Genomic DNA, 26354 nt, shown 5'->3' on the forward strand with positions numbered 1-26354 from the left:
AGTCAACATGCATATATTTGATGTCTGTGATATACGTGGCATCCCTTACGGCTCCTTGCATAACAACACACGGGTACCCTGACTGTTATACTAATTAAAGGATCCATTTTATAATCTAAACATTCATAAAGTAGCATTGCGTATGCTGAGAAGTGTGCCTGAAAACCAATAACATTAAAATGGTCATATTAAGCCCAAAAAACTACCATATACACTGTTACTATTTCCAGTATATAGAAGAAGAAATAAGGCTCAGTGAGATCAAGTAACTTGTCTAAGCTGCTGTTAAGAGTGTATGCTCTCCAAAAGAGTAGACATAATGCTGACAAATATTAAAAGCATTATTAAATCAAAATGTCACGATGATTATAGATAGATGCACTCCAAGAATACAACTATTCTACTTTACATTTATTCCTATTGGAAAATTATGTTTGAATTATACAAATATTGAGTTATGTCTCAAAAAACATTCTTTTAGTTAATCATGGCCATTCTATACTTTCCTACCATATAATAGTAAGGTGCCTAGAACGCCCTGAAATTACATGTATTTTTATTTGGTGATACAGTTTCTGTTTTCATTCCCAGTGAAAAAGGTTGAGTAATTTTTTTTTCTTTTTTAAAATAGGCTACGGAAGAATCTGAAATCCTTCATTATTGTTCATCCTTCTTGGTTCATCAGAACAATCCTTGCAGTGACACGGCCTTTTATAAGGTACACTTAGTAAGAGTATGACTAGTAGTTTTTTAAAATATGTATTCATTGTCCCATAAACAAGGATGTCATAAAGAGTTGTAAGGAAAATATATTTCGTTTTCTTCCTTCCTGGAAAGATATTTTGGTTTATCCATCAGGAGTCCCTAATTAAGAATGAAAATTGTTTTGTAAAGAATATTTTCCCATCTGATCATTACAGAAGACCTCTAAAATTATCTGCTATAAACATGGGGATGAAGTGGTAGGGTTTCTATTACCCATCAGGAGGAGGAGTAGGCAGTAAGTGTAAAGTGATGTGCTATTTTGTAGAGAACGGAAAAGGGAGAGTAAAATGGCAGTGGGAAATAAAGACTAACCAAGGACAGAAACAGAAGTCAGACCTTGTCTTACTTGTTCCATTTCTTCTGAACAAATATAGTGTAGATCATTTTAAGAGCTGTGTTTTGATCATCTATGAGGATTCTTGGTTTCGATTCAGTTCATTTTGGTAAATATTTATCCAGTATTTATTTTATGTTAAGAGCTTAGCTGCTGACCAAAAGATCAACAGTTTGAATCCACCTGGCGCTCCTTGGAAACGCTGTGGGACAATTTTACTCTGTCCTATAGGGTTGCTATGAGCTGAGCAGTTCTACTCTGTCCTATAGGTTCGCTATGAGTTAGGAAGTTCTACTCTGTTCTATAGCGTCGTCATGAGTTGGTATTGACTCGACAGCAACGGGTGGTATTTTGTCATGTACTGTGTTACCTTACATTTTGGGATGTGATGAAAAGTAAGATATCCTCATAATATAGTAAGACTTGAAACAGTTACATTTTATTTTCTGGAATGCTTTAGAAATATAAGTCAGGATACAGCTTAGATAACTCTCTAAATAAATCAAAAATTTCCAGTTCCAAAGTTATTAGTAAATTCCTAAAGAAACTTCTGATAATTTAATTCTGGAGAAAAAATTAGAGGGTAAAATCCTTAATATCTCTTTGCATAGATTTTCCTGGACCATCCAGATTCTGCTTTTTTGTTCAGTGTTCACTTGTATTTTTTGGGGATTCCCAGTGTCTACTTCTAATAATTAAGGAGGAGGATTTAGTCTGATTTCTCTCTGGCAGTTTAGTCCTTTACCATACAGTGTTACTTTGCTTTAGAAAAATATTAAGAAATATTTAAGTCATACAAAAAAGCCACTTATTTTAATAATAACACAAAATAGTTTGACAAGGGAATAGGAATCAGTGCACACTAACGAGCTTATAAAAGGTTTGTTGTTGTTGTATGCCACTGAATCGATTCAAACTCATAGCAGCCTCATGTGACAGAGTAGAACTGCCCTATAATGTTTTCTAGGCTATAATCTTTATGGGAACAGATTGCCAGATCTTTTCCCACAGAGCGGCTGGGTGGGTTCAAACTGCCTACCTTTCTGTTAGCAGCCAAGCACTTAACCAATGCGCCACCAGGGCTCCTTATAAAAGATTTAATGGGTAGAAAAGTAAACATTAGCATTGATATTGATTTGTTGATATTTGTTTAATCACTCAATTCTTAGGTATTACATACAAGAAAATTTATTTTTTTTGTGATAAACACCAAAGCTTTTATTACTATAATCAAAAAACCAAAACCCGTTGCCAACAAGGCATTTCCAACTCATAGCAACCCTATAAGACAGAGTAGAACTGCTCCATAGAACTGCTCCATAGGGTTTTCAAGGAGCAGGTGGTGGATTCAAACTGCTGATCTTTTGGTTAGCAGCCTGAGTTTGCACTACCAGGGCTCCATTTTAGAACATTGAAATATAATTCACTATTTATTCAAATGAGCTTTAAGATAAAATAATGATAACAAAAATAATTATAAAATTATAGTAAATAGTGTGGTAAATTACGTATAGTAATTTATTGAGTACTTACATGAATCATTTCATTTAACCCTAATGACAGTCCCCTGAGGAGTGTGCTATTTACTATTTCTATTATATAAATCAAAACCCTGAGGCCAGTGGGGCCAAATAAATTGTCTAAAGCAGGGTCCAGCAAACTTCTTCTACAGAGGATTAAATAGGAAATATTTTAGTTTTTGATAGCCACATGGTCTTAGTCACAACTACTCAACTCTGCCATTTTAGCATGAAAGTAGCCATAGATGATATGAAAACAAATGGGTGTTGCCATGTTCCAATAAAACCGTATTTATGAACACTGAAATTTAATTTTATATAATTTTCAGATGTCACAAAGTATTATTCTTTTTGATTTTTTTTTTCAAATATAATTTTTAAAAAAACGTTAAAAAATGTTAGGAACCATTCTTAGCTCACAGGCTATTAAAAAAAAAAATCAGACTGCAAGCTGTTCGCTGACCACTGGTCTAATTAACACAACCAATGAATGATAGATTCAGACTCTGAACCCAATTGTCTGCTAATGAAAGAACAAGCATTTCAGGTATTTAGCCATTGTATTATACAATTTCAGCAGGTAAAACCTTCCTTAAGAGCCCTCTTTTGAATCAGTTTGCATCAGTGTAATCAACTTTTGGACACCCTGGTGGTGTAGTGGTTAAGAGCTATGGCTGCTAACCAAAAGGTCAGCAGTTCGAATCCACCAGGCACTCCTTGGAAACCCTATGGGAGAGTTCTGCCCTGCCCGATAGGGTTGCTATGAGTCGAAATTGACTCGACGGCAATGGGTTTGGTTTTTGTTTAAATCAACTTTTAGGCCTGAGACACTAAAATGTATTACTCCTAAAGAGTAAAATCTGTGCTAGAGGTGTATAGCAAATTTATTTTTCAATGAGTTATTTATCTATGCCAAGCATTGGATTAGGTGTTGGAGACCGAGAGATTAATTGGCTCAATTGCTGCCCCCAAGGAGCTCACAGGCAAGCAGCAGATGTAGGCAGACATGTAAACAGTTGCATACAGGACACAACCGAAGTACATTGGGGCATGAAAACTCGAGGTGAAGATGAGTTTTGGGGTAATATATAGAGAGCAAAGGCTGAAAATCTGTGTCAAGAAAGGTTTTCCAGAAGAGCTTACCATCAGGGTGATTTTTGAAGGATGAGTAGGTGGGCCAGCAAACATCAGGGAGGATAATCCAGATAGAGGAACAGCAGATACAAACAGACTGAGAAGGATGGAACACCGCCTGTTTACACAACTCTAAGTTCTGGTAATCATAACACTGGAGACGGAGGTTTCCCCCTTGCATGACCTCTTCCTCTTCCTCATTCCAGCCACTCTGTCTTTTATCAAAACCTCAATTTAGCTCAAAAACTCCAGAGGAAGGAAGAGGTTAATGTAGCATGTCATTGGTAGTGTGTGTTCACTCAAGGCTTATCAAGAGGGCGAGAAGTGACTGTGTTAAGAAGGCTGCTGGTTTGTTCACAAGTCCGAGCCAGTGGCCCAGGGCCAAAACTGAAACTAAAACGTTAAAGGTAGATGTATGAAGAAATGACCTAGTGAAAGCTCCTTACTGGAATGCACAGCAGTTGGCAGACAGCTCAGCCTGATCCCAGTAGACTAGGGTAGTCTCTTCATTTCAAACCATTCAAGAGCATTAGATCCTTGATCAATTTCCTCTCCAAGTGGAATGATACATTTTTTAAATTAGTTTAAAATGAGATATATTTTTGAAAATAGTATATTTTTGAAAGAGTACAGAAATGCATTCTTCTTATAAAATATTCAGTCATTACAAATAAGACCAAGTTCTTCCTATATCACCTACCAATACCTGTTCCTAATCCCCTTTCCCAGAGGCAACTATAATTATCAATTTCATTGGTATCCTTCTAGATTGCCTTCTATGAATTTCCATACATCTAAAATGGTACAAACTGTTAAACACTCAGCTCCTAACCTAAAGGTCAGCAGTTCAAACCTACCCAGAGGCATCTTGAAAGAAAGGCCTGGCAATCTACTTCTGAAACGTCACAGCCATGAAAACTCTATGGAGCCTAGTTCTACTCTTAAAACACATGAGGTCACCGTGAGTTGGAATCGACTTGTTGGCAACTGTTTTTTTTTTTTTCTTTTGTTTTAAAATGGTAACATTTAGATGAAAGCTGTTTGTAATTCAAATCCAATTATCGGACCACAGTTTGTAATACTGGCCCATCTGGAATGTGCTCTCAAACTGAAACTTAAAAAAATTTTTTTTTTTTTTAATAAAATGAAAGCCAAAAAATTGGAGAGGGAAAATGAGTTTATATATTCTTTTAAAATATCATCAACTTTGGTAGATTCTGAAAAAACTAAATGACGTGATTTTTGTCTATTAAAAACAAGCAAACAAAGACAAATCATGAACCGGTGACTACTGAGAGTGGCAGGAACCACTGAGAGGCTGATCAAGGTGTAGTGATGAGTGTGGACTGCAGTCAGCCTGCTGGGTTCAAATACAGGCTTTGCCGCTTCCTGATGGCAAGACCTTTGCCAAATACTTCACTCCCTGTGTCTGTTTGCGTATCTTTAATAAGAGAATAACAATAGTACTTACTATTGCTAGGCTGTTTACTCAAATAATGTTAGCTTTTCCTCCTAAGAGCCCTGGTGACTCAGTGATTAAGAGCTTTGGCTGCTAACCAAAAGGTCAGCAGTTCAAATCCACCAGCCACTCCTTGGAAACCCTATGGGGCAGCTCCACTCTGTCCTATAAGGTTGCTATGAGTCAGAATCAACTCGATGCAACAGGCTTGGTTTTTTTCATTTTTTCTCTTATTAAGAGTGCTGTGGCAAGATGTTAAGTGATACCAGGATTTTCGAGAAGAGTTAGCAGCTTTAGGAGGGATGAAAGAGCAACTAATGCTGTAAATTTTTTTCTTTTTCTTTAGTTCAAAATTCAGCAGTAAAATTAAATACGTCAGTAGCTTATCGGAACTCCGTGGGCTGATCCCAATGGACTGCGTCCATATCCCAGAGAGCATCATCAAGTAAGTCCTGACAGTTGAGAAGATCTGGTAAGAAATAGTGCATGCCTGGAGAAGAGCTAGGAAAAGAACTCACTTTGGATGGTAGGGAAAAGGCATTATCTTATTTTCAAAATAAAAATCAAATGCCCGCCAGTAAATGTATTTTCTCTTACAACCTGCAGTTAACTCTCTTGTTTCTTTCAGACCCCCTTTCACATCATCTTCTTTGGTATTATTAATTATTGCTAGTCCTCACCTCGAATTTTGCTACCATTTTGGAGAAAGCATGAATTTAACATTTATCAGTACATCTGTTCCCCGTGGCCCCCACCCTGCACAGATAGAGTAGGATCTTAGTATAGCTGGGATTTCTTTACTGTCTTACAGAGAGTAATTTATCTGTATGACCACAGGAAAGTCAGAAAAAATTACCCTTTCTCTGTTGTCTTCTAAATCTATTTTTTCATGGTTGCCTTCAGGTGAAAGATTAGCTAGTTGGTGTATGCCCAGTGGTGGGAGGGCTGGTTATGAATGATTTCCTTGCTGAGGATAGGGTAACACCCCCACAGCCTGCAAGAGGAAAGAAAGCATGGGCACTGAAGGGCTCAGGATTGTGCTCAAAAGTAATAACAGTAAAAGTTAACTGAACAACTGCTTGGAGCTGAGACTTGAAAACCCAGATACCAGGAGAATCAATACTCCTATTTGGTTCATTGTTGCAAAGACCTCTTGTTTTCTGTGTATCATGTCTTTTCTTCCTCTGTGTCTGATTCACTCGTTTTTGATTTGGACTAGAATTGAGAGAGGCTTACCCATCAAAGAAAACAGAAAAGTGTCCGCCATCTTCTTCCATAAAGTGGATTGCAAAATGGACCTCCCAATTTGGGCTTCCAAAAAAGAGTTCCATCACTTTTTAAAAAGGCATAGGAGTTGGAAGGAAAGTACTCTGGTTGAATGTGTATCTATACTGTACTGGGCATAGAGATGCTCTATTTATATCATTTAGTCCCCATGGTAAACTCCCATTTTACAGATGAGGAGAAATAACTTGGTAAGGAGAAGTTACTTATGTAAAGTCACACATCCGTGAAGAAATGGAACTAGAATTCAAACCCAGGGAAGCCTGGCTGCAAAATCTCCATGCCCTTTCCCACTAGATTCCTCTGCTTGCTTAAAAGTATTCACCTAAATTCAAAGTTTAGGAGTAGTTATATTTGGTTTTCTTACATCCCAAAAGCAGGCATAAAGACAGGACACTCTCGGCTTACAGTGGTCAGTTGGCCCAACTGAATCAAGCAGTTAGCTCAGCTGAATCAGCCATTAAAAACCCTGTGGAGCACACTTTTACTCTGACATACATGGAGTTTCTGTAAGTTGGAATTGACTCAACAGCATCTGGTTTACTATTTAAAAAAAAACAAAACAGAACACCCACTTATTATAATGCTATTTCCCTTTGTAAAAGATGATGACAAGGACATTCTCTTTTTCCAATGGAAATGAGCATTGGACACTTTGCAGGTGAATACAGTAATAGCTTCCATGGTGTGGCAGTTGGAGGTAAAAGAGTGAAGAAGAGAAAAGAATGGGCTTTGGAGTATTAGATTTGAACCTTCCCTCCTACTTCCTACTTCAGGCAACCTATTAAAACTCCCTGAGTCTCAGCTTCAGCATGTGTAAAATGGGGAAGTAATGTGTACTTCATGGAATTGTTTTGAGGACTGAATGAGAAAAATGCATATATAAGATATTTAGAAAGTCACCTGGCACAGAGTTGGCAATCCAGAATATTAATTATGATCGTGTTGCTTTTAGAAACTCATTACCATATGAAAAAGTTTAGCTGAAAACTTACTCATCCATCCATGTCAGTTTTCAAGGGCTCCATTTGGGGAAATTTACTTCAGGAGGAAGAATTCCATTTGGAAAGATTTTCTTCCAGAGGAAGAAATTTAAAGCTATTCGTGTTCTCCCCAAGGGTCCGTGTTTTCTTCCATCTTTCTTTATCCATCTCTTCTGGACATCTTTCCTGCCGTTTTTATTGACCCTCATTGTCTCATTTTCACGTTACACAGTTTTTAAATTGGTACAAGCTATACCTTCTTTTCTGTTACTGTATAACATTCAAAGAATCTGATCTTGGCTAATCTGAGAATCTGATTTTGGCCAGTCAGATTATTCAGCTGGGTTGGAGTCTGTCATCAAAGGGGCTGAATGATAGAAAACCTTGCCCAACCTGGAATCACATTTATAATTAAGTTTATCATCATAAACCATTGGTTGTATCTAATAAAGATCATATTTCTCCCAAAAGGCAATTTGATTATCATTTGGGTGAGCTTTTTCTCTCATGGTCTGACTGTCCTTGAAAACATTTACTTGTCATTTTTACCATCTGTTTGTTCATTTTCCTCACTGCATCCGTTTTTTGTCTCGTAAGGTACGATGAAGAAAGATCTTATAAGAGAAGTGTGAGGTAAAAATCTCCTGATCTACAATTCACCTGGACCCTCTGTGTGTGTGCGCCAGTGTTTTCTCATGGGTGACCTCAACACGCTACAGAGCAAGAGGGCGTCCCATCAGTCCATTGTTTACCATTCCTGTCTTTGTCTTGTGTCTAAAGCTGTTGAGGTCAACCTGACTTGCAACTGAAACGTACTAAACCAGATCCATCCCTGACTTGGCCGGTGCTGCAAGCTAACTTTTAACTGTACTCAACAGGCGGATTTGGAGGTTCTCAGCTTTATTCAGACAGCATGTTTCTGATCCCCTTGCACCATTTATACCTTCCTTATGAAGGAATTTGCAAAGTAAGCGTATGTAAACACTGACTGGGAAGAAATGGCCCCAGATTTAACTGAAGGAGTGATTCTAAGTGCTCCAGAGGACTGTTTCTCAAAGCATTTACACACTTCACTTACGTTTGGCTCTGCTTTGCTGGGTGACTCACGCTCTGCTTGCTTCTTTTTTGTTTCTTTTCTACGACGGTAATTTTTGCTCGTGCAGACTGGATGAAGAACTGAGGGAAGCATCAGAAGCAGCTAAGTAAGGCTTGGTTCTCATTTAGCAGCTGACATGATGTTGGCTTGCATTTCAGGAATGAATTGGAAGAAGCTGCATGCCTTGTGTCTTAGCCTGATGATAATGCTGCACTTTAAAAATTCCCTTTCTCCCCGATAGATGCAATTTCTATTATTCTTTTTAAAATATATGTATTTCTTATTGTGTTTTCAGAAAATGTTTACACAGCAAATTAGGTTCCCACTTGACAATTGCTGTAAGAATTATTCCATGACGTTACAGTGTGTCAGCATTCTCTTTAACTCTATTCTGGTTGCCCTGTCTATGATTCTTACTGTGATCTATTTACCCCCATGATCTTGGTTATTTTGAAGAGGGCATGTGTTACAGTTGCTTCATTTTTTTTTTTTTTTACTTACGTAAAATTTTAGGCACGACAGCAAAAGAACACATTGCAGGCATTGCCACATAAGATGTGACATCCAAATATATGGAGACAACAAACTTTGCAAATTTACTCTAATGAGAAGAAAGGATGACAAGTCAAAATTTGAAAAACTTTTGTAGAATCGACTTAATGGCTTTTTAAGATTGAAAACAAAAAACAGCCTTATTTAGTGGCTTGGAAATATTGCTCAACTAGCATCCTCTGAGCTCTTTAATAAATAGAAAAAATTATTGTTTGCTAGTATTAAAGTAGAATTTTCCAAAAGGCAAAATCATAACTCTCATGCAGATATAAAATGAACACGTCAATGATCTTATTCAGCTCATTACTTAATGAGGAAGCAAAAAAATGTTAAAGCTAGTTCAAAAAGCATATGATAAATTAGATATTTATAAGCCATTTAATAAAGGAATATTAAAAAAATATTTTTGGATTAGAATCAAAGCTGGTTAATGTCCAGCAGGCAATAAACTGTAACCTTAGGGTTATCTTTTCCACTGGACAGAAATGATTTACATCGTACTGGGCAAGAATCTGCAAGTTAACCTCATGCCCCTAAAGAGCTGTGAAATAGCCCAGTCAATAGAGTCAGCCCAGCACTATTCTGAAAGAACGTCTAGTAGTTCCCTCTTCCTAAATTTTATATATCTTAAATGTAAACAGATGCTGTTCAGAAAATTTGCTATATTAGATATTTAAGCTTCCTTCCCATTTTTGCATACTGCTTACACTGTTAACTTATATAACCAGCTTCCATTTTCATAGATATTGCATAAGCAGAAAGCCTGGACAATGCCCAAACAGCTACAAATTCCAAATAAATAAGATCTGAATTAGATTATTCTGCATAGCTTCGAATGCCGATTCTTCCATTAAAACAATCCCTTTAGTCATTTTTTTCTCCTACACATTTCTAGGAAACCCTGGAGGCGTAGTGGTTAAGTGCTGCAGCTGCTAACCAAAAGGTCGGCAGTTCAAATCCACCAGGTGCTCCTTGGAAACTCTACGGGGCAGTTCTACTCTGTCCTATAGTGTGGCTATGAGTTGGAATCAGCTTGACGGCAAGGGGCTTGGTTTTGGTTGGTGACACATTTTTATCACAGGTAGCCTATGGAGTTATCTGCCAATAGTGTGGATATTTTGGGTTAAAAATCAAAGATCTTTGCTTTAGAAAGCTTAACATCAGTATAGTTTACTGTACTCTATTCCTATCCCCTAATTTTCTTTCAGGATAACTAATGACCATTCAGATTAACATAATTCAAAATGATATAAATTTTTACTTGAACAGAATCATTCTAGTCTCTAACACAACAGTCTGTAACAGCTATTACAGACAAGAAGCTATGGGAATAAGGGATATGTTAAGAGTCAGGGAAACAAAGCCTGGTTTAACCTTTAGCATTTATCTTGCACTCAAATTGCATTGAGTCATGAGAGCTCCCAGGAAAAAGAAATGTTAATAAGTTTCTCTTTCTAGTTCACTTTTTTTAAGATAATAACAAATTTGTGGAAATACAAAGTTGTATTAAAGACAAAAAATGGGGTGAGGGGATATCAGTAATTCTTCAGCCAACCCCATTATCAAGTCATTTCGTCGTGGTTTTTCATTGTTACCACAAAATTTGCCTTCTTTCGTAGATTTTTTTTCCCCTCCATGCTTATCCTTTATCTGCTTAGTTACCATATTAAAACAGTTCTCATTTCTGGTATATTAAAACAGTTCTCATTTCTGGTATATTAAAACAGTTCTCATTTCTGGTTTAGTTGTGTAGCTTTCAGTTATTTATTTATTTTATCAAATCCACCGTTTTGTTCTCTTCCCCTCCCCTACAGGAAACCCTGGTGGCGTAGTGGTTAAGTACTATGACTGCTAACCAAAAGGTCAGCGGTTCGAATCCACCAGGTGCTCCTTGGAAACTGGGGGGCAGTTCTACTCTGTCGTATAGGGTTGCTCTGAGTTGGAGGCAACTGGATGGCAATGAGTTCCTCCGCTACAGAACCCTCCCCCACCCTCCGACTTTCCACCCCCACCCCAAGTATCTAAATGGTCTCCCATTTTAAAGGAAGTACCTTGTTCATGCCTGCAGGTGCTCAATAAATTTCTGCTACTCAAATTACATTAATGAATGTACATAAGAGTGAGATCATCGCTGTTGAGGAGTGGTGTTCAGACTTTACTGTGCATCAGAATCACCCGGAGTACTTGTTAAAACACAGTATCCAGGGCCCCATTTCCAAAGTTCTAATTCAGCAGATCTAAGGTGGGGCCTGAGAACTAGCATTTCTACCAGCTTCCCAGTGATGCTGATGCTGCCGGTCTGTCTCGGGACCGTGCTTTGAGAACCACTGCCTCAAAGTAAAGGGGTGAATAAAACTAGGTAGCCGTGCCTTAGGAGACTGTGCTTTTGCCTTGGGTTCCGTGGGTAAGCCACCTGCCTGAAGAATTCTCCCTCATTTCTCTTGATGGTAGCGTTTAGTGTATGGGAGCAGGGGTAGTTCAGTGGTAGAAATCTCATCTTCCACGCAGGAGACCCAGGTTCAATTCCCGGCCAATGCGTCTCAAGCATGGCCACCACCCATCTGTCAGTGGAGGCTTGAGTGTTGCTATGATGCTGAACAGGTTTCAGCAGAGCTTTCAGACTAAGACTAGATAGAAAGGCCTGGCGATGTACTTCTGAAAAATCAGCCACAGAAAATCCTATGGATCACAATGATCCAATCCCTTTGTACGTGGGGTCACCATGAATCAGGGGCTGACTTCTACGGCAGCTAACAACAACAATATTATGTATATGAGGAATTGAAAGATATTTCTGCATTTGAAAATGTTTAAGGAGAAAGAATTCTGTTCTGTTGACCCCACAGATGACTAAAATGCCTTCAAATCCCACCATTTCATCATACCAACTACATCATCTCAACTCCCTGTCCTCCTCTGAAGTGGCCCCCAAATCCTTTGTCAGGCTGTATACCACGATTTTGGGTTCAGAAAACATGGTCACTGCAGATACATGGTTAGATTCTAGAAGCCAGAAAGCACGCCTTCTATTAGCATGTGTGCCCTGACCTTCCGCATGACCTTTATTAGAAAGGCTGAGTGTAACCAAAGGCAAACAGAAACTTCGTCAGGGAACAAAATCTGTCCGTTGTTGGGCTTTCTTCCCCTTAGTGTTTATAAACCCTCTCCGCCTTATACAAACACACACACCACCACCACCACCATCACTAATGGATTTCCAAGAGGTGATTAGCTCAGCAAGGCCTTTTCTTTTCCCTGAAACTTTAGATCAATAAGGAAAGAAAATAAGTAGTATCCATAGAACTACTATTCCTATTTGGAAAATGGTGAAGACCCCGTCAGCTGCCTTTTTGAGCAACAGTATTAGACAGTTTGCAGATTGCTGTTTTCTTTGGAAGGATTCCTCAAAGTTAAAAAGCAGAAAACCGAGTTTTGGAAGATTTCCACTTCTCGATTCCATTCCAGCTTTGCTAGTTTTTCTAGCACGCTGTCAACACTTACATGACTGTCCTGGTTCACTAGAGTTGCCAAATACCCTCCATAAAAATACCAGACCACCAGGGAGAAGGGTGGAGAGTAAGGGGGAAAAGAAAACAGAGCCTTCTGCCCTTCCCAGGAATACAGCCTTTTGGCATTTTTCACAGAACTCCTAAATCTTAACAACTAAACCTCATATACAAACAGATAAATTAGTGTGTAAAGTTACATTACAAAAAGAACCCATACATTTAAAAAGGATCATTGAATCCCTTTAAATAGTGTGTTTACCAGTAGTAAAATATTAACCAGAGAGAAAAAGTCAAAGTTGAAGTTTATTAAGTCCTAATCAGGAATAAATATAAAAAATATAAAGCAAGTGTGAAATGTGCCAGTACAGGAAACCACCCATATGGAATATTAAAAACAGCTAATACACCATCAAACAACTTTTATTTGATTATTTTATATGGGTATGTTTTTATCCTTCTTGAGCACATTCATTTAGGTTCATGTCAGGACTCATGTGTGTTATCAGAACACAGCTCGGCTGTATGAAGTGGTAAGTGACCTGTTACTTTCCTGTGACAACAACAACAAAGAAAGCTGACACGGGAATTTTTTTTCTCCTCGCATCTTGGAAAAATCCTCCTTGCGAAAACTGAAAATCAACTGTGTTCCTATATAAACAAAATTAGTCTTCTTGAGAGTGATCTTCTTTTGCGTATACAATATTTTATTATTTGGGGTACAAATGAAATTTTGCAGTGTTGTGTTCCCAGAATAAGATGATCGAAAAGTCAGAAAAAATGACAAGAACAGAGGAGACCACTGGAGGGGGTGGGAGTTTCTCATTCTCCTTCTGTGTTTCTAAATCACCGTTAATTCCTGTATTTCAGAAGTGATGGCAAAAGCATCACAGTTTAAGTTCACCATCTGTTCAGGTGTAGATTTGTTCAGTATTCACAGTGGCACCATGTTAAACAGTTGAAAATGCCCCACATCTTGTTGTGTTTACCAAGTAATAACAATGGAGAAATGTTGATTGCTTCCTATTTTTTTCCTCTGCGCTCAGAACTAGCTGCCTTTACAATGATCCAGAAATGTCTTCTACTGAGAAGGAGTAAGAATTCACCATCAGTTTTTACAGCTACTGTGTTACCTGTGGTGTATGGCTGGGCTGTGAAACACAAAAGTACATTGAGGACTGGGTAAACCCATTTCGATGTTCAGCTTTCATGTTCTCTATTCCTGTAATTAGGACTTCTGCCAGTTAAACGTAGTCTCATGATCACCACTTAAATGTCTTAATGACAAATTGAGTCTTTATAAGGCATCCATTTTTCCAACCCAAAAATGAGGAGAAAATTAATAGTAGAGTCAGATGTTAAGAGCGTTTGGACGAGGGGACTGCAGCTCTGCTTTCTGCATTACATCATCGACTGTAATTAGTGAAAGTTTGGACTTCCACTTGAACTTAATATTTTGGTGGATGGGAGAGAAAATGCCCTTGTTTTGGAAATCCCAAGGAGGCAGTTAAGTCTGGATGGGACTTTTAAGAATGGTCTGTTCTGGAAATTCCCATCCTGTAAGAAATAGAAAACTGAGTTCTTGCCACGTGATAGACTCTATGTGAAAAGCTTCCCATGTAGCATCTGATTTTTATCTTCAGAATAAGCCTGTGAGATACATTTTATAGATGAGAAAAGAGAGGCAGAGAGAGATGATCTGAGCAGTCCAATGTTTTACAGCAGTAAAAATGCCCCAGAGTTGGGATTTGAACCTTTGCAACATAGCTCCACAGCTAATTGTTTTAAAGTCAGAGAGTGGTGGTCTCAATGCTGGAATGAGTATGCAACCACTGAGCTAACTGAAGACTAGAGGAGACAAAATTACCCACTCAAAGGAACAGGAGCTAATTCATGGTCAAGTCGGTTTCGAAGAAGTAAAACTCTGGTCACCAATGTGGTCTGAGAGAATTTTGCCATCCCATCAGGGATTCCTAATTTGGCTTGAGGAATCCCTGGGTGGTTCCAATGGTTAACACACTTGGCTGCTAAACAAAAGGTTGGAGGTTTGAGTCCACCCAGAGATGCCTTAGAAGAAAGACCTGGTGATCTCCTTCTGAAAATTGAGCCATCGCAAACTCTTTGGAGCACAGTTCTACTCTGACACACATGGGGTTGTCATGAGGTGGAATCGACTCAGTGGCAACTGGTTGTTTCATTTGGCCTGAGTCATGGAGAATTTAACATTGTTCTTGTTTTGAAGAATCCAAAAGGAGAGGCACAAATAAAATTTAAACTCTCCTGCTATTGTCACATTTTTGTTCTCAGGCACAAGGACCCTCAAAGTCCCAAGAGAAGTTAGAAAACAGTAGTGCAATATCTCTGCAGTGACCATGTTGACCTTACAGCTGAAATAACGTTTATGCATGAAAACACCACAGAGATGGTCCCAACTGAAAAATACATGAAGAACCAAGGCTTTAAGGGGACTTCTGAAATCACACAACTATATTTTTCTGAATCCCACCTCCTTTGAGATGAAGACTACAGTTGTTTCAGACAAATTGCCACATGAAAATTCTTCAAAGAAAAATACCTCAGTCCATCAGTCTACCATCATTTTGTTGTGCAAATAGTTCCTCCCTCAGCAAAACAGCGCCCCCTTGGGCAGAGTCCTGGGCCCGCAGTTAAAGAGCTGCCCAAACTGGAATGTCCCAACACCCAGGCACTCACTGGCCTATTGCTGCTACATCCTCGGGTTTACCCACTCCTTTGCCTGCCTTATCTATGTTGTTCCTGATTTATGTATAGGGCTGGTTTTGCTGGGGAGAGGGCAAAGCACCGCTTCTTGTTTGGGCTCATTCCAGGGCTGGGGATGGGGTGGGGGAGGAGGTAGCATGTTGCAAATTGTTACTTTTACTTCCTACTTCAAAGAAGAACACACTCTTTGCTCTTCTTCACCCCTCTCTTTCCCAAGTCCTTAGCAAGCACCCATCCGCAGTGCAGAGAATGACATCCTGGTTGAGGGACAGGAGTTGCCAAGGTTTTTTTTTTTTTTTTTTTTTTTTTTTTGCTGACTTTCAGCCCCGGATTAGACTTTCTGGCTTTCTTCATAATATTAGAATAAGGGGTTTTGTTTATCTTCTTCTGGCTCCAATCCACTGCAGGCCAGAAAAGATAGGGAAGAATTCTGTGTGGAAGCATTTTACACAGAGCTCAGATGCTAACCAAAAGATCAACAGTTCGAATCCACCAGCCGCTCTTCGGAAACCCTATGGAGCAGTTCTACTCTGGCCTATAGGGTCATTATGAGTCAGAATTGACTTGATGGCAACAGGTTTGGTTTGGGTTTTGGTAGCTAGTATTGGAGTCTCTCAGTGGCGCAAATGGTTAAGAACTTAGCTGCTAACTGAAAGGTTGGAGGTTCTAGTCCACCAAAAGTCAACCATTGAAAACCCAGTGGAGCACGGGTCTACTCTGACACACATAAGGTCACCATAGTTGGAACTGACTTGACATCAACTGGTTTTATAATAGTGTTGAATGGATGAACTGCAAATTGGGCAAAGGCTCAACCAAAGGGCTTAATCAGGCCAAGAATAAAAAGGAAGGTGTGATAATCCTGTAGGAACCAAAACCTGTTGGCCATCAAGTAGATTCTGACTCATAGCGACCCTATAGCGACCCTGTCCTTTTCCTGAGAGAAGGGAAGACTATGGCCATTTCTCATCTCTCTTTTTTTTTTTTTGTACTGATAACACACAACAAAACGTTCAGCAATTTCTCAATTTCTACATGTGCCTCTCATCTCTTCTTACACAAAACACAGAAGCTTTTATTCATCATCATTCGTTCATTAAACAATATTGTCAGATACTTTGTAAAGTGTAGGGTGTTTAACACAGGCTAAAAGTGAAAATGACCTAGAGTAAAACTGTCAAAAAGCTGTGGGTCTCACTGGAAAGCTGAACATAGGAAACTAAACCTACCTGCTCACAGATAAGGAATATTCCCTTCATATTCAATTCTGATTAAAAGTAAACTTTTTTTCAAAAAGGATTTTTTTTTTTAAAGTAGTCCTACGTGCTTATTTCCTTTACTTTTTAATTTGGGTTTTACTTATTCGTTCATTTTCTAAAACTTGCAAAATATTTCACATCCATAAAAGAACTTACATGATTTAGGGGACGTGGTTCTATTTGGAAGAGACTTCAACTAGTAGTATTGTTGGTAGCTTTGTTAGTTCCCTAAGATACTTGTTCTCTCAAAAATGAATCCTAAGGGTTGTTTCCTGTATTTATTTATAAGTGTCCACTTTTGACTATCTCTTGCTTCTTCCATAAACTGAGTAAACAGGTCTCAGTCTTTCAGCTTTTGGTTACCCAAAAGCTGAAGGGGTTAATTAAGCCCTGGAAGGTTTACCAAAAAAAGTCAGTACAAAAAATAAAGCATTTTGAGTTGAATATCCTGGCCTAAGTGTTGTTTCAGATTTTTATCAGTGGCCAAGATGGTAAAACAAAGTGAACATGCACTCGAACCTTCACAAGATGATTTCAGATATTCTAACCTACATTCATAGTGTTCAGACAGTATGCCCCAAATTTTGACTTGGTAAATATTCTCCTGGTCTGTGAGAAAAATTAAGCCAACACCGTGGGAGAAAGAATAAAATTCCAATCAACTCAAACTTAATACATTTTAGAAGCAAAAATGAGTTCAAATACAACAGTGACCTGCATTATAGTATATTAGAAGAAGAGCTCAGGGTCTCAGTGGTTATAAAGAGAACGCCTCTGTAATAAAACTCTGCAGGTAAGACGAGTCAGATCCTTGATGCATGAAAAAAAAAAAAAAGAGAGATTAAAATTCATGATGACCTGGCCCCTTTCCACACTCAGCACAGCCGGTTCTGAAAGCTCCCAAAGGAGGCAAGATTATTGCAAGTACAGCAATTAAGCAGAAATATGATTTTCCCATTTTCAAAAACACCAAGTTATCACTACTACTAATAATTACACTAACAGTTCACTTTTACTGGGCTTTCACTACATGTAATTGAAAACACTTCAGACTTAATCCTTAGCAAACTGGGAGAGAGATACGATTGTCCCTTTCACAGATGCAGAAATGGAAAGTTAAAGGTAGGTAGCTGGCCAACAGCCTACAGCTAATAAGTGGTGGGATTGCTGAAGGGTATTTCAAAGGAGAGATACTGTACAACTACAAACTGGTTGGGCAGGCAGGGTGGGTCACCAGTGGCTTTAGTTTGCAAAGCTACTATGAAGAACAGTACAAAGGCAGTGTTTCCTTCCATTGTACATAGAGTTGCTGTGAGTCCGACTCAGATGGCACTTAAGAATACTACAAGGAACACTGCCGGGCTGCTGCAAATTCCACAACCAAAGCATAGTAACCTTCACAACAAACAGACTTATGACTCAGGAGGGCAGAGATAAGCAAAATCCACAGATACTCCCCAACTTGCCTTTTTCAAACCAGTCGTTTTTCTTTTTCTCTCGTAACTGAGATTCCTCCTCAGACTGTTCACTGGCTTGTAGGTCTCTTCCTTTCTGATGCAGGTGCCAGGGAGTTGTCATACGGTTCACTAAGGCTCAAAAAAGGAAGTTTTAAACGTATTCCCTAGATATTTGGAAACCCACTGAGCATTTTTAAAAAACAAGCTTTTCATTGGTGATAAGGATCCACCTCATTAAGGTAAGCGGACCCTTGCAGACAAGTCCTTTGGCTCCTGGAAAATACTGAGTTTTCTGATTATTTTTTAGCACTTCTTATTGTTGAGCACTTGTCAGACTTGACTTACTTCAGGTAGATCATTTACTTTCTCCACTAGGAAAGGTCATTTACTGAAAATAGGTCCCTTGTTTTCGAAATGTAATAATGTTCCTTATCTTAACCTACTCTAGGAATGAGCCCTAACAAGAGCCTGTTGCCTCCCTGCGTCATTTTGAAATGGCGTAAAATGCTTCCAGAATCAGTTTTGTCAAAATAAACTGATTCCATATTTCAGAGAAAGACTTGGCAACGAGGGGAGGATTGTATTTTACCAGATTTTTCAAGTGTAAGAATTTTGCATGATTTATTTTAAGTTGGTCCTTTGAGGAAAAACAGCCAACATATGCCACCCAAGTCATTACTAAATATTTCACGTTCGGTTTCTCATGTTTCTCTCTTCTTTTCCTGTTTTTCAAAGCATTGACCTGAAGTTGAAAGAAAAGCCCTAGTTGACCATGGCTGGAAGAAGAGGATGCCTTTGTGCATCGTGGTCCTGCTGAATCTCACCTACCTGGAAGAGACAGGGCTGATGATGTTTTTTTCCCACTTTGCACTACCTGGTGCCATTCTAAATTTCTAAGGGAAAAAACAGTAAGGGGACGTGTTTACTCGTCACATGTTTTATGAAATTGTGTGTATTTTCCTATTTTGCCAATTATGTGCCTCAAAGATTTTAGTTGAACCTTAGCAGGAAAGTAGGACCTTCCATTCCGATATTTTGTTATCCTTTGGTGCAGTGGTATTTTGTCCTTTAGACCAGAATTTACCAATAAGACAAATTCCTATTAATAAGTGTGAATAGATTTGTTCCCATAGATAAGCTGCACTTCTCCTTGGTGATCCTTTCAGGTTGAGGTACACAGAAAATTGTCCGCATATAACTCCACCATTAAAATCCTAAATTTGCTTAGTATAGTCAGGAACCAGAGAGGTGTGAAAGCTGAGTGACAGCTTTGTTATCCTCTACAGGAATCTTCTCAAAGGGAAGCCAGTCTTTCTAATTCACATGGATTTTATGTTAATTATCAAATTGGACATCAATCTTTATCTGAATGGGCCTTCTTAAAGACTATCATTTCTCCAGTGACTGGTGAAGACCTCCACAATGAGAAATTTAAGATTAATGCCCATGTTTTTGGTAGCTGTCTGTACTCCAATCCGTAAAACTAGTTCAGTATGTTGGTCTTTTCATCCCAGCATCTAAGGGCCAAGGGCTCCCTAGGTGTAACATAGCCAACTCAGAAATTCACTATTTGGTGAGGCTCCGTTGTCTGAATTGCTCTTTCACTTGCATTATAAAAAGTAATCCACTTTAAAACGGTCCAATCTGATCACAGGTTTAAAATTAAGTATGAGTATGTAGTACTGTTTACAAAACATTTCTTTTACGGTCTCCATATGTCTATCCTTAAAATGTTAACTTAATTTCAAATCTATGGACCTCTAGGACAAAAGGTCAGCAAACAACACCCAAATCCAGCTTTTCTATGGTCTGTGCGCTAAGAATGGTTTTTACATTTTTAAGTGGTTTTTAAAAACCAAAACAAGAGTAATATTTCATGACTCACAAAAATTCTTCAGATTTCAGTGTCCATAGCTAAGGTTTTATCAGAACACAGCCATGTTCATTTGTTTACGTATTGTCTCTGGGTACTTTTGCACAACGCAGGCAGAGTAGGTAGTCGTGAGTCCACATGGCCCACAAAGCTTAAAATATTCACTACCTTCATAGTAAATTTGCTGACTCCTCTACTAGTGCATAGTCTTCCTCCCTCTGTTTGTACTTAGATATTATTTTCCCTAACAGAAGGACAAATAAGACTGTACACTCAATTCTTTTCAAGAACTGAGCAGGTAGCAGCTATATCTTCTTTGACATCCACAGAGAGTAAAATACCTGGCCTTCTGGAAAAGGCAGGGGGCCCCTAGCCACAAAAGCCCTGCTCCGTATGTGTTTGCAAGATCCAAAGTGAAGCCGCCTTCTAAAGAACTGTTAATTGTTTACATGTGTTGCTGAGGTCTTCATCTTACTTCTGGAACCACTTCTGAGTCTCCAGTATCACCTATGACAAACAAGCTAGCAAAACTAAAAACGTTACGGAGAGTGGGGTTCTATCATAGCCTCACGGCGGTAACTTCCTTGGGAGGAGCCATCACGGAAGAGCCTTGGGTGTAATGAGCTCTTCAAAGTAGACACCTTTGCACAGCTGACTGAGTTTCACTGACCTCATTTGCTTCATGTTGGACTTTTACCTACCCTCCACCCATACTCACACACACATACACGTGTTAGCTCTCTTCCTTGACAATACTAAGCCATAGGTATCTATTTTCCTTCCTTGGTCTCTTTCAACTTAAGTATCTTGTGGAACTGTGTTCTTTTGGGTCTCTACCCTTAAAGCATCTGGTTTGCCTGATAGGAAAACTCTAGACCCCACCCTCTGTCGCAGCCCAAATGACGCCTCTCCCAGAACTTAGTGTTGACACAAGGACAGTAACCCAATATTCTGGTTTGCTGACGTGTTTATAACTGTTGCCCTGGCCTAATGATTAATAATGCTCCCTTCTGCTCTCAGTAATGTCCCACTTGGGAAGATAAATTACGTGATTACCCTAGCCACAGGAAGTAATGAAGAACCCAGTGTTCCATTTAGTGGTGCAAGCCTGAGGACGTAGGGAGTTGATCAAGGGCTCCTGTAAAGCCAATCAGACAAGGGACAATCTCACCATTCACATTTTCTGTCCAGCCTATTTGTGGAAGACTACCTTTTTTTTACTCAGGTAGTATGCTGTTTGAAGCTTTGTCTTCCTACATGGCAATGATGGGTGTTTTTCCCAATCAATGGTTTTTTTTTTGGGGGGGGGCTGTTCTGTGGGCTGCATAACCATTCTGATATTTAGGCATCTGCTACTTTATTGTCTCTTAAAAAGACAAATTAAGTTACTTGCACGTGCTAGAGAAAATCCACCATGTAAATTCAATCCAAATAAATAGAATCCTGGAGGAATCCTGAAAAAAAATAACCCCTAAGCAGATAGGTAGACAGATGTAAACATTCATGTCATCCAGCTATCTAGCTCCTGCATTCTGAGCATTCTTGCTTTGGTTCTGACTTCTGGAAACTGCTTTGCACTCTTCCTGTAGTTTGTAGTTAAGGGAGCTAGAGGTCGTTAGGGCAAAAGGATTGTTTTCCCAATGTGGCAACTGGTCTTCATGTAGCTTCTTGATTAAGTGAAAGAACAAAAGTCTGCAGGGAATATATTGTCAAGGACTGAGAAAGGTTTGTTTGAGGTCACTTGATGGGTATGGGCAGAAAACCCTAAGATTCCTTTCGAAGCCATACAATGTTTTAGGAGGTCACCCTCTAAGACATACTTTGAGATGTGTGAGGAAGTCACTACTCCTAGCCTTCGTTATTAGATATATTTTCGGTATTCACTTATGGTACTATGTTTGCAGCTCTCATCACAATGCCTCAGTAGTTTGCTCCCTTAGAAACACTTAGATGTGCACAAATTAATCTTTTATATATTTAAAGGATTTTCTATCATGTATCAGATGATGCCAAATAAAGTATCTATTAGACCATGTTTGGGTAAATAAAGAAATTCTCCATAAATAGTGTGGATTAATAATATAAAGATATGTAACAACACAACATACATATAACCTCTCTGTACAATTCAGAAATAAAAATTAATTCCACATTTCATGGCTTCCTTTCTTTGAGTTAGCAAGACTCGCTCTCTAGCTTCATTTTAAGACGTTTCATCAGTACATCATTGGAGCAGTGGGGGTTCAGTGTAGAAATCTCACCTTCCATGCGGGAAACCCAGGTTCGATTCTCGGCCAATGTGCCTCATGCACAGCCATCGCAACGGCTGGATCCGCAACTCCTCATGGGAATGGCGCAAGAGCGGGCGCGTTTCGTTCCAGCGTGCGTGGAGTCACCAGGAGTCAGAGGCCAACTTGATGGCGGCTAGCAACAACAAGACTGGACATCAGTCCAGCTTGATTTTTGAGGACATATAAATTTTGACTTTCCTTGTCACTCAAATTTCTTTCCCTTTTCACTTTTGCCTTTCCTGTCTTAGAGTTTAATGAAGTAGGCTCTCAAAATGTGTTGCTTACCCTCTGGGTAAGAAGTTTCTCGCTTTGGAAGCATTTCCGTGTCTCACCGTTATTTGATTTTGCAAACTTTCCCTTCGACTGTCCCTTGCCTTTCATGGCATATATTCATTTTTAAATTTCAACACACTAAACACTATTTTGGTTTTAGTTTTTTTGTTTTTTGTTTTTTCACTTTTACCACCTTTGGGTAAAAGCAGGGTTGGGAATCACCACTGTGCTATCTTTTTTTAAAAACCTGATACCCAGTGCCATCAAGTCGATTCCAACTCGTGACAACCCTAAAGGACAACCATAGGGCTTTCAAGGCTGTAAATCTTTAGGGAAGCTGACTGCCATGTTTTTCTCCTGCAGAGCAGCTGTTGGGCTCAACGCACCAGCCTTTTGGTTAGCAGCCGAGCATTTAACCACTATGCCACCAGGTCTCCTCAAAGACCTAATAAACAGATGTTTATTGTACTAACCAATGTAATTGGTGGGCTAACCAAATGAGAACTTGTTCTACAAAAGGTGAGACATTGCACAGTTCTCATGATCCAGGAACTAGGTCTGGAGGATATTGTCCTCTACCCAAGGAAGAGAAAAAGCTGAGAAGTAACTGAGGGCACTCACCCTGCTTCCTTAAAATAACTATGGTGCTGGAAATTGGAGGCAAACTAGGTGTTCAGTACCGGAGGACAGGATGGGTAAAATGCGGTGGGTACACCTTGTGGAAGACTCTGCAGCTGTTAGGAGCAACAGGCTAATGTTCACAGTGCAATACTTAAAGTATTGCTCTAAGTGGAGAAGGTAAGAACCCAGTATTGATAGCATAGGGCCATTTTCTGTCATTTGTAAACATGTTATCGTGAGTTGCTATCAAGTTGGCCTGATACATGGTGACCTTAGGTGTGACAAGCATGTCCACTCCTGTGCCATCTTCACGCTGGCTGGTACGCTTGAGTCCACTGTGGTAGCTACTGCGTCATTCCATCTCATTGAGGAATTTATAAACATTCACGCACAAAAAACAACACTACGTATTACAGAAATCCAGGCATATTTCAGGACTTAGCATACGCATTAGAATGGGTGCAAGGGGTGAGGGTGAGAGTGAAGATCAGAAATAAAAGGGAGAGTCTAATTAAAAATCAAAAAGATCCTTTTATGGGCTGCTGGTGGTGGTAATGTGCTACAGACTGAGGGTCTGATGAACTCAGAGCTCATCACTGAAGTTAAAAATAAAAATGAAGACACTCCACGTTGTCAGCTATGGAAGCCAGCACTTTCAGCCATAAATCACAGAAAAGCTGAGTTAAGACACTTTGGGCCCCCAAAGGGCTATTCCCTTTGCCTGTATCTCTCATACCCTTTCCCTCCATTGGCTGTGTCTCAGTGGACTGCAGCTTCCCAGGAATAAGTCAGGAACCCACCCTGGGTTGCATCACCCTGTACAGTCATGGAGCTTTTAATTAAATTAATGCCTCCTGACACATCAGTACTTACAGAGCTGTGGGTTTGATAGAGCAAGGAGACTGCCTTACGAGGCTGATTTTCCTAGCGAGAATTTCATTTACATTTATCCAAAAGAATTTAACTAAATAAAATTATTTATTTTCAATATATAACTGTTTTAATCATACTTAATGGCAGACACTCAAAACCACCATCTATTATCTCTCTGGCCCTACCCCTACCAAGGGTCCTGCAGCCTCTGACACTTGATCATTTCCTTCTTGTGAAACTCTGACCCCTTAAATTGGTGAACTGAATTACCTTGTTTTTTCCTCCATATTCATCATCTATTGCTGCATAACATAATATCCTAAAACTTAGCACCTTCCAACAACCCACATTGATTATTGCATATTTCTGTGGGTCAGAAATCCAGGCGCAGCTTAGTAGATTCTCTAAGGTCTCTCGTGGACTGCAATCAAGGTGTTGGCCCACGGTGCCTCACAAGAATCAATCAAGGTTCAACTGGGAGAGAATCTGCTTCTAAGCTCACTCCCAGGAGCTTGGATTCAATTTCTGAGTAGTTGTTGGACTGAGGGCTTCGTTCCCTGTTGGCTTTTGGCTGGAGGCTACCCACAGTTCCTTATCACATGAGCTCCTCCAGCGTAGGAGCTTGTTTGGTCAAAAAGAAAGACTGCTAGCAAGATAGAAGTTATAATTTTTTGTAATCTAACTGCTGACCTTTTGGTTAGCAGCCATAGCTATGTTAAGAGCTATGGCTGCTAACCAAAAGGTCAGCAGTTCAAATCCACCAGGTGCTTCTTGGAAACTGTATGGGGCAGTTCTACCCTGTTCTGTAGGTTCGCTATGAGTCAGAATTGACTCGTTGGCAACAGGTTTAGTTTTTTGTTTTTTTTAAATTATAGAAGTGACATTTCATCACTTTTGCTATATTCTATTTGTTAGAAGAAAGTCACTAGATCCAGTCCACAATCAAGGGGGAGAGAATTACACAAAGACGTGAATACCAGGAGGCAGTGATCACTGGGGCCATCTTAGATGTCTGCTTACCACATCTCCTAACCCTTCTGCTGATTCTTCTTTGAGCTGCTCTGTCTCCTCTCGTTTATGAGTGGAGGTGTCTCTCAACGTTTCTCTTTTCTTTGCTCTTTCTGCTGTTTCCCCATGACTTCAACTAACATATCTCTTCAGAGCATTCAAGTCCTGATTTTGCGCTCAAGCTCCAAAACCACACCATCATTTTCCTACTCAGTCTCTGTGCCCCCCTCAATCTCTGGAAGAAAATTTAAATTCTCTCCCTTCCCTGGGCTGCTGAGACCATTTCTCTATTATCTCATTGTCTTTGAAATCACACATGATGTTGTTAGTTGTCATTGAGTTGGCCTCCCACTCATAGTGACCCCATGTGTCACAGATTAGAACTGCTCCATATGGTTTTCTTGACTATAATCTTTATGGAAGCAGTTCACGAGGCCTGTCTTCTGAGGAGCTGCTGGATAGGTTCAAACCAACAACCTTCAGGTCAGCAGCCGATCACAAACCACTTATACTACCCAGGCTCTCTTGTAAGCACACATACTGGGATTCAAATTTCAACTCTATTAGCTGTGTTATTTTGGGCAGGTTACTAAACGTTTCTGAGCTTTAGTTTATTTGTTGTTAAAATGTGAATAAAACTCTCATCTTACAAGTTTATGTAAGACTTCAGTGGAATATAAATGCCCAACCTAGTGTTTAATACCCAGAAAGCATTCAATAATTATTAGTTTTCTGCTCACACCTTCCAGTCCCTGGAGGAGGACATCGTGCTTGGTAAAGTAGAGGGTCAGTGAAAAAGAGGAAGGCCCTCAATGAGATAGATTGACACAGTGGCTGCAACAATGGGCTCAAACATACCAAGGACTGTGAGAATGGCGCAGGACCAGGCAGTGTTTCATTTTGTTGTACATAAAATCAAAACCAAACCCATTACCATCAAGTCGATTCCGACTCATAGCGACCCTATAGGACAGAGTAGAACTTCCCCATAGAGTTTCCAAGGAGCACCTAGTGGATTCGAACTACTGACCTTTTGGTTAGCAGCCATAGCACTTAACCACTGTGCCACCAGGGTTTTCATTGTTGTACATAGGGTCATTATATATTGGAAGCAACTTGATGGCACCCAACAACAAGGAAAACAACTTACGCTCCCTTCTTTTCTTCTTCTTAGTATTTACCCAGCCTTTTATCTGCTAACCTGCCAAATTCTCCAAATGCACTCCCAACTCACCTTTAGTTTCCTGTCAACGATGTCAGCCTCTCTTGTTTCCCCTCCTGCCCTCTCTTCTAAGTAAAAACCCATCCAGTTGCCGTCGAGTCAATT

At 39.5% G+C, this 26354-nt stretch overlaps 1 protein-coding gene and 1 long non-coding RNA gene across 10 annotated transcripts in view; one reads left to right on the forward strand and one right to left on the reverse strand.

Moving 5' to 3' along the window:
• LOC111749813 (uncharacterized) overlaps positions 1-4805 on the reverse strand; it is a 42626-nt gene extending 37821 nt beyond the window's left edge. For all 4 annotated transcript variants that reach the window (XR_010322965.1, XR_010322963.1, XR_010322964.1 and 1 more), the window contains exon 1: positions 3763-4805. This is a non-coding gene — a long non-coding RNA (uncharacterized LOC111749813). The remainder of the gene's footprint in view (positions 1-3762) is intronic.
• Positions 1-22113, forward strand: part of PRUNE2 (prune homolog 2 with BCH domain) — a 313858-nt gene extending 291745 nt beyond the window's left edge. For 3 of the 6 annotated variants that reach the window (XM_064291209.1, XM_064291210.1, XM_064291214.1), the window contains 5 exons: positions 632-718; positions 5559-5657; positions 8077-8112; positions 13680-13727; positions 18824-22113. In XM_064291209.1, coding sequence (XP_064147279.1) covers positions 632-718; positions 5559-5657; positions 8077-8112; positions 13680-13727; positions 18824-18854 — 301 coding nt within the window. In that variant the 3' untranslated portion in view covers positions 18855-22113. Of the gene's footprint in view, positions 1-631; positions 719-5558; positions 5658-8076; positions 8113-8642; positions 8682-13679; positions 13728-18823 lie in introns of all 6 variants that reach the window. The other 3 variants (XM_064291211.1, XM_064291212.1, XM_064291213.1) reach the window with 3 other exon arrangements.
• Positions 22114-26354: the final 4241 nt, after the last annotated feature.

The sequence above is a fragment of the Loxodonta africana genome, chromosome 9, assembly GCF_030014295.1.
Source record: "Loxodonta africana isolate mLoxAfr1 chromosome 9, mLoxAfr1.hap2, whole genome shotgun sequence".
NCBI classification, from domain to species: domain Eukaryota; kingdom Metazoa; phylum Chordata; class Mammalia; order Proboscidea; family Elephantidae; genus Loxodonta; species Loxodonta africana.